The sequence below is a fragment of the Bidens hawaiensis genome, unplaced genomic scaffold, assembly GCF_021521415.1.
Source record: "Bidens hawaiensis isolate Kalapana, Puna unplaced genomic scaffold, B.hawaiensis_p1.1 tig00043845_1, whole genome shotgun sequence".
In the NCBI taxonomy this organism is placed as follows: Eukaryota; Viridiplantae; Streptophyta; class Magnoliopsida; order Asterales; family Asteraceae; genus Bidens; species Bidens hawaiensis.
The window spans coordinates 31,327-40,579 of NW_027505863.1; the positions used below are offsets into that span (position 1 = coordinate 31,327).

The 9,253-nt window shown below is 35.2% G+C and overlaps 1 protein-coding gene across 2 annotated transcripts; it reads right to left on the reverse strand.

Annotated features, from left to right (window-relative positions):
- Positions 1–1,833: 1,833 nt before the first annotated feature.
- On the reverse strand, positions 1,834–5,456 carry LOC143615691 (F-box protein At3g07870-like). Of its 2 annotated transcripts, none has more exons than XM_077088757.1 (2): positions 3,109–5,456; positions 1,834–2,708 (listed from the first exon to the last, which is right to left on the reverse strand). In XM_077088757.1, the coding sequence occupies exon 1, from the start codon at positions 4,508–4,510 to the stop codon at positions 3,287–3,289; it is 1,224 nt and encodes a 407-aa protein (XP_076944872.1). In that variant the 5' UTR covers positions 4,511–5,456; the 3' UTR covers positions 1,834–2,708; positions 3,109–3,286. The 2 variants fall into 2 exon arrangements, with proteins under 2 accessions (XP_076944872.1, XP_076944874.1); XM_077088759.1 differs by having other exon boundaries at positions 1,834–2,317; positions 2,375–5,456.
- Between the last annotated feature and the right edge of the window lie 3,797 nt (positions 5,457–9,253).

A 9,253-nucleotide genomic window follows, 5' to 3' on the forward strand; every position in this document is an offset into this window, starting at 1 on the left:
TTACATCCCGGGTATGATTCGGAGAAGACTAGCTGAGCATCGTCATCGATAGATCTTCAATTATGATGAGGAAGGCCTTTAGGATTGATCAAGAGATGATTGATTGCCCTGGAATTCACCCAAAATCGCCTAACAGCTGCTGGAAGTCGTAATTACTTATCAGGGTTCGTAAAATAGAATATATAGGTCAAAAATTGTTTTTTCCCGTTTATTATGTCCATCGCGATACGCGATGGCCATATGACCATCTCATCGCGTATCGCGACCTGAGAAAACCTCATATTCAGATTCCTCTCGTCGAGAAACCCAAAATTCATATATTATGGCTCCCGTAACTCATTTTCTAGCCCAGGATATGCCTATTTTACTTCTTGGTCGCGTTTTGTCAACTCATCTTGTTCGGTTTTAGCATCGGCTCATGATTTCTCATTCATACTCTTCCCGAATCCTTGTAACACTTCCCAAGACATCAAATCATGCTCCGGTCTTCCCGAGATATCATTCCATGCTCATACAAGTCTCCAATTTAACATCTTTAACGATCAATGACCTGAAATACAAAAGCACGTATGAAGTACCAAAGTTCTAACAATATATTCAATAAAACTATATAATTAATACACTAATATATATACAATTTACCCGACCATCATCAAACATCAAATGGTTTCTTCTATAGTTATTTAAATCATTTACAAACCTTCATCAATATTGCTCTCATCAATTACTCTCTTACTTGAAGTCTATTCTCATTCACAAACCAACTCAACTCAATCTTTATTATAAATTAAATTTTTTCTCTTCCATCAACCCAATCCAACCAAACCAAACTTCATTACTTTCTATTAAATAAATATAATTTATAATTGTTTATTAATTAATAATTGTTGTTTTTTTATTAAAAGTGTTAGATTGTTTAGATAATAATTTTTATTCGAAATATCTTATAAACCAATATGGAGTTGACAAGTGTCGGATAATTTAAATCAGTAATGATTAATATTTATTTTATTATAAAAACATTTTTTTTTTTTGCGATCTTCTGTTTTTCATAAAATTTATGCCGGTGTGTTCACAAAAAAAAACTAAATAAGACTGTGTTTTTAGATTTTTTTAAAAAATAAATTTAATAAAAGTTATGAAAGAAAAACATTTTTAGTGTTAAAATTAATTAGTTTGAAGAGAAAAGGAAAAATAAATTAAAATGTGAACCAATAATCTAGTGGCATGTGGCCATGTAAGTGGTGGGCAAACTAGGTTGTTTTCATGAGTGGTTTGGCATAATTTGAGGCCTTTTTCTTTTCTTTTTTTTTAAATGGTGTTTCAACTCAAACTAGTTCATCAATGAGAATTGTCGAAGAACCGAACTTGCCAAGAATCACCAAAAACCAGGTAATCATTTGATGTAATATTGTTCAATCCATTCTCATCTTATTCGTATAATATTCTAACAAACCGGCATCCACAATCACAACCCGTAGTTTCTGTTTTGCTCATGGATTCGGTGTGTTTTGCGGCTGACCTAAACAAACCGAGAAGTTTAATATATGCCAGTAGATAACCAATCACCCAAAACTTCTGATTCCCATAATAATAAAAAATTTGAGTCCGCCACTGACATTACATTACGTTATATCATATCATATTTTATTGCATTACATATGTTATATCGTATTTTGTTGCATAGTCTTATCATGCACGGCATTACATTAACAATATTCGTGTTATATCATATTTTCAAGAAACTAATTGTTAGAATGTTTATATATTAAAGGGCTTTTAGCCTAGTGATACCAAAGTATTTGATACAAAGTTACATTTTCATTAGCCAAGGAAGGTTCACGTCCTGTTATTAAAAAAAATGTGTAATAATTAGAAATACAGTTAGATACGACTCCTTGAAAAGAAATTGTTAAGCATCTCTGAATCTGATGGGCTATGCCGCAATTCGGGTTTTGCTAGAACTTTACCGAATCATGTTTCCTTCAGCCCAGTACGCTTTCGCGTGACAAAATACTTGATCCATAGTTCACATTTCAAAACTTAAAAATATCAAAAAATATCATAAAAAATTGAAGGTGAAGAAAACTATGAACACAGTTACACAATTCACGGTTCACAATTCAAGAACAGTGATTATCAACTCTATCAAAAATGTTTAAGAAACAAATCCTCATCGGGTCGAAATGGTTCAGAAGATACTCAAAGTTTTAGCCTCTTCCATGTATCCATACCAACATTTGATGAATTTAAAACCAATACAAAACATCCATGAACGTACGTATATGAAACAGACAAAACCAGACCATTAATATATCTAACTATAAGAAAACCAATTAACAACAAATACATGCGACCCAACTAAACCGAATACCAAGTATATCAACGAAAACACTAACAAATAACAACACAAAACAAAATGTAAACTAGCAAACCAAGCTACTACTAATTAACGGAAAACTAGCACAGGAATCAAACATTTTAAAACTAGATTAGTACCACAACATATAAGGTTACACAATGTTGGTACAAAACTAAACTACTAGGACTGAACTACTCGACCACATGATCAAGCCGCTATGAAACTAGTCAGATCAGCTGGCAACGTTAGGTTAACATCCCACGGTGAACTTGCAGTCTCAGCCTCGTCTGAGAAAGTGGCAGATAACTCCAGATAGTTATTCGGGATCAACCCAGGATCAGCAAGCCTGTATGATAATAAAGAATATACTTTTTATAAAATAAAACAACAATTAGGGATAATAATTATGAACCGTTCTACAAAAAATGGGTTCATTTTGACAAAAAGATACGCAAGTGAGTTCATTTAGGTTAACTCAAATCAAACAACAGGTCAAAATGAGCCACTCTTATAAAGAGTGTTAATTAAAAGAAATTCAAACGGGTTAGCACCGCCCACGACCATTGTTTATAATCACAACCTGCTCATCGCCGACACATCCACCATCAAACTGATAGTTTTTTAAAAAGGCTACATTTTGACTCAAACTAGTTGTTTTGCTCGAAATCCATTTTAACCCAACCTATTTGACCCATCACCCAACCCGACCCGCACAAAATTAAATAAAGCAAAAAAGATATTCATACCTTGGTGCAACCTTTACTACTTCCAACTTGGTACCATTCACAACATCTGTCAATGAAATAAAGCTAGGAGTATGCATCAACAACCTCCATTCAAGTTCAAGTGGCGGATGAATTACAACTCTACCCTTCTTCTCATTCATATCATATAACAATATAAAACCATCATCACTCACCATTACTATTTCCCCATTGTTTCTGCATATGATGGGATAAGACAGCGGCGAGCGTGTACAAGCCAACCGGTGGTGTCCACCACAAATTCTCTGCTCCATGAATCTTTCACTCCATATTCCTTCATTACCCAAACACTAAACTTTAACCAGCATGTAAAGCGATCAATGATTGAAAGACGGTTACCAATAACAACCATAACTAGATCAGTATATGCAAGTGCATCATTTTTCACCAGATGGGCCGGGCCTGAAATTTCATCAAATTCATGGGTCTCGAAGTTATAGAGTACTATGAGATTTGGGACAGCCTTGTCCGAGCAAATCCAATGAACAGCTTTTTCCAAGTGGCATTTACTGGAAATAGTAAGGGGAGAGAAGGGTAAAATGCCAAGGGACTCCCATGAGGGAGCACCCTTTATATAGATCTCTCCCACTGCATCACTTTCTGAATACACATAATCCGACTCAGAATCTGAATAAAGTTCTTGATCCTCTGACCCGATATCAAGATCTGAACCCTCTGAATTCGTATCATGATCTGAAACAGGATAAGGTTCCATATCAGTATCAGAACCTGAAGATTGATACAACTCCATTTCAGAATCTGAATCTGAAAGGGGTATCTCCCGGTAAAACGTGCTTAGAACTTCAAACTGATTTGTTTGCGGGCAGTAAAAGAAACCGGAAATAGTTCTGTAACGAGCTACAAGTTCAGGGAGCAATGAGAATTCCCCTGTAACAGGATTGTATATCATACAACGGTGAACATTATCAAGCTCACCAATATGCTCCAAAAGAACTAGCCCGTTACAAGAATGTATTATTTGAAAGCCATCTGAAGGGGTGTTGAAATTGGGCTTAACATCAACCCACGAAGCAGCATCCGTATCCAAATCAATCAAGCGAATACACGAAGACTGAATCATAAGCTGGGGTTCTGATTTTGCAAGATGTAAGCGTGCAAATTCGGAATCCTCTTTTATGAGCTTCAACAGTGATTTGGACGCGGCGCAGCAAGCAAGAAGAGATGGCAATGGCAATTCGGTAAGAATACCTTCCAGATTGTCTCTTGGGAGAACAATCAAGGATCGGTCACCAGCTGCCATTGTATGTGACGGTGATGCGACGGAGTCTGACAACTGTGATTTTAGGGTTTCGGAAGTAGGAGTTGATGACCCGAAGGCAATTGGGGTAGGTCTTATATAGAATTTGGAGATATTAATTAGCATTAACTGTATGATATCATGAATAAACTGATACGGGTAGAAAACCCAAATAAGTGAGAAACCTATGACTCGGTTATGATTTTTTTTATAAACGGAATCATAGTCCGTTTAAGGTTATATGTGTATAAATAACCGAATTAACAAAACATAAAAACCAAAGGTCCTGGTGCATTGTAGAGTGGTATCAAGGTGTAGGCCTGTAAACGAATCGAGCGTAAATGAACTGTTCAGCGGGAAATTCGTTCATGTTTGTATATTTAGTTAAACAAACGAACGAACATGAACATTTTTATTTGTTCACTTAACTAAACGAACATGAACACACGTTTTGCTCGTTCATTTACGTTCATTCATTTATGTCAGTTTATTTACGTTCCTCTATATTCGTTTAATATTTAATAAATACATAAGTAGTTATACTTATGTAAATATAAACACACTACGTGCTCATTTAAACCACTAATCAAGAAGTACATTTTGAAAAAATCATGTAAATTTGAACAACTAATTTAGAAGTATTTTTGGATAATTTGTGATGCACTTGACTTTTTCGTATGCGTTCATTTATGCTCGTTTATGTTCATTTGTGTTTGTTTACGTCCGTGAACTGTTCGTTTAGGTTTTAAACGAACGTACATGAACATGCCCATTTTTTTAATGAAGGAACACGGACAAAAAATGTGTTCGATTAAATGTCCGTGTTCGTGTTTGTGTTAAATGAATGCGCACGAACAAGCCCTCGTTCGTGTTTATTTAGAGGCCAGACCTATCAAGGTGTGTATATAGTGGTGTTGATCTAGGAGTAGGATAAGTTAATCAACGAAAGCCGGTACCTAACAATAAAACTGGCAACAGTATCTAAACACATGGAAAACATGAAGAGGTGTGCTACAAAAATGAAGATGAAATGTATACCACTATGATTACTATATACAAGTGTTCAATAATCAGAAATAACAATAGCATTAAGAATATGATATAACTTAGAGATAGAAAGATACATACAAATTCATCCATCCCCAATTTGAAGAACAATTTTAGGGTTTATCTTTCGAAGTTGGATTTGTGGTTGATACTGACTTCAACCGATGAGTTAATTCATTCGTGACATCGAAACCGTACGAATTGAATTTGAGATTTAACTTCGTCGTGTCATCTTCATCCATGGCGATGATAATGAATAAATTTTGTATCCCCATAGTTTTTATGGAAGAAGAGTTGACTTTTTTTGTTATTTTTTACTTTCATATGCTTTAGACGTATCTAAATTTCTAATGTGATTTAATGAGCTCATTGTAATTGTAACAGTGTGTTGTAGGTCGAGTTTAGGCAAGCTCATATCCAATGTCAAATCATGTCACATACCAGGCTTAATGCATCTTAGAGGTGCACAAATCGGGTTTTTCAAATACCCGGTTTCGGGTATGACCGGGTATTACAAAATCGGGTATTGATAATACCCGGGTCTGGTTCGTGTATAAGTATTGTCTCTAAAAATCATAACCTATAAATCGGGTTCGGGTCGGGTATAGAACCGATATTATAAAACCGGGCATTTAGATACCTTATTTCAGGTATTGAAAAATCTTATTTTCGGGTTTTTTTACGGGTATTCTTCGAATATATATCGAATTTTTAAATGGTTACACTTTTTAGGGGCATTTTTTCAGGTAATTTCGGGTATCCGAAAACCCATGTTTCGGGCATGGAACCGGTTCCGTTTTTCGGGTATTAACGGGTACTAGACCACTGTTTCGGGTACAGGTTTTGATATTGAAATGCATTCCCCATCCGTACCCTACAGGTGTGGTCGGGTACAGGTTCAGATATTAGAAATCCGAGTTTAAAAAAACCAGTTCCAGATTCATGTTTTTTGTGCACCTCTAATGCATGTTTGGTATGTTTTGGATAATAACCCCTTGGGTGTCTAGAATTTCCTATCTACTTTTTATTTTTACTAATATATTTTATATGAAGGGTTTATGTACAATATTATTTTAACATGAGAACGTAAGAAACAATATCAGTTTGATAATTTATTAAACGATACCAATTACAATACCAATCTATATATACAATGTTTTATAATAACAAAGGAAAAAACCTAATAATAACAACAAGATAATCAGAATCAACAACAAATACTTATAACAACAAAAGAAAAAAAAAACTAATAATAACAACAAAAGAAGAAAAAAACATAACAAAATATAAATTAACAAACACTTATAACGTCTCATAATCGGAAATCAACAAATATGAAAAAAAATAACCTAAAACACTTATAAAAACAAACTTAATAATAACAGCAAATTGGTTATCAATGTTTTCACATTAAGAAGTATTTGTATTTGATCATGAAACTATATTTCACATATATCACAACTTTATAAGGTTTATATTGTCTATTAGACTATGAGTGGCCGATGAGCATCTCCTCGAGTAAAGATTATAAAGTTGATTGACCAAAATTAAGAAGTATTTGTATTTTATCATGAAACTATATCTCACATATATCACAACTTTATAAGGTTTATATTGTCTATTAGACTATGAGTGGCCGATGAGCATCTCCTTGAGTAAAGATTATAAAGTTGATTGACCAAAACGAGGAATTCAAATGGCATGATCAATAGGTCTTAGGGCTTTCGAGGGTTAAATTTTATTTTGAGGTTTAAACTTAATATGTTGACGGATTCAGGAATTCTAGCATGTGGGTGTTAAAAAAGGTTAACCAAGAACGGGTCAAGTCAATCCAAAATGGGCCAGGTCAAACCAAATTGGGCCGGGTAATTAATTACATTAAATAAACTACGTATATAAATTTAAGCTAAAAATTTCATTAAACATAATAAACAAAATACATATTAAAATTGACATTTACGTTATTTCATATTTTAAACACAACCCAATTATAGCCCCACCCATATTCCTTACGTCAAGTGTTTTTTTTTTAGAAAAGTTCACTTCAATAATAAAAGCCAAATACAAAAGACGAGCTAGCAGGACCCATCCATCGAGCACGGAGGAGCCACTACTACTCTAAGTTGTGTAGAATTATTTATTATTAAAATAAAATGATACTTTGAATATATATATTTTAGTCTAGTTTTCATAACAAACAAATTAAACTCAAGAATTTATCATTATATTAATAATAACTAGTGTTTGGTATGTAAGTGTAAGAAGGACGATCATGGTGTGATCGTCAGAAACAAATCAAAACTTGTTGTTCAAGGATTTCATCAACAAGAAGGCATAGATTACATGGAAGTGTATGCTCCAGTTGCCCGATTGGAAGCTATACATATATTTTTGGCCTATGCTGCTTTCAAAAACATTAAGGTTTATCAAATGGAAGTCAAAAGCATGTTTCTTATTGGGGAATTACATGAAGAGGTGTTTGTTCTGCAGCCTTCTGGTTTTGAATATTCAAATTATCCGAACTGTGTTTACCGTTTAAAAAAGGCCCTGTATGATCTATACAAAGTTTGACATATATAATCAGAATGTTTTAGATTCTAAATTTTTAATGGTAAAAGCAATGTGGTCTTAATTGTTATTTTAAAAAAGTAAATAAATTAAATTAGGTTTGGAAAGCTGAGTTTGGGACGTTATAAAAAGGGACAACTGAGTCTATGAGCTTAATATATTGATTAAAAGTTCATAAACTATATATTTGACGGGTGCCTACATCCATGTGGACCAATACTGGATCCACCCTAAATTATGCATAGTCTAGTGACTAGACTAGAGTTTAGTCCTATACATAATCTAGCCCGATACCAATCTGAACATATTCCAGCCCGATATACTTTTGGCAGCCCAAATACTTGTTTCCAGATTCCAACATGACAACATCCCTTTGCGTTTGCATCTAACTTTGAACATATATTCAATTTCAAAATATTGAAAAATTCATAAAACAATGATCATAATCCCCAAACATGAACGGGAGGGGGAATACTCCCGCCCAAATGAGCCTGTCCGTACGATACTGAGGATCTTTTACTGTACCTGACGAGGTATGGGCAAAAGATCTGTCCAAAGATACGACAGCTCATTGACAACAGTATGGCGAGCAGCATGCTCTTGTACTGTATGTCACTATTAGCCGCTACCTACTCACCAACTCCTGACATACCACGTGCCTAGCCTGTAGTTGGTGAAAAAGGAATAGTACACAGCAGGCCTGGTCACTATCAGCCGCTGCCTACTCACCAACTACCAGCAGGGCACGTGCGTAGGCCACTGTTGGTTGAACAGGAATACTATTCAGCAGGCCACACCTCCTTGGAAACCTACCTCCGGCTATAAATACCACGAATGGTATGATCATCTTATCTCAACATATTATCATCATATTATACCTGATATCTGCTCTAGCAATCTCTTAATATACATTTATATTAAAAGAGCAATCTAGTCTGATTCTCACGCCGGAGGGTGGTCACAAGGAGGAACCCCCCCCCCCCTTCTCAGTGACGAGCTCACGGTGTCTGTTTTGCAGGTTATCAGAAGAACCATCTTTTCTGGGTCTAACCCCTCGTGGGAAACAGCTATCTAACCCCCAGGTTACCAGTAATCTGCCCGGGGTCCGGTTAGTGTTTCTTCATTGGCGCCATCCGTGCATAAAAGCTAGAACTTCATTTTTCTCCAGTTTTTTCAAACTTCTGGAAAGATGGTTAACGTTACTCCGGTCCCAAGGCCAACGAGTTACCAGGAAGCCCCGGTAACCACAACCCC

Coding starts and splice junctions, on each gene's coding strand:
- LOC143615691 (XM_077088757.1), bottom strand. CDS start 4,510: ATGCTAATTAATATCTCCAAATTCTATATAAGACCTACCCCAATTGCC.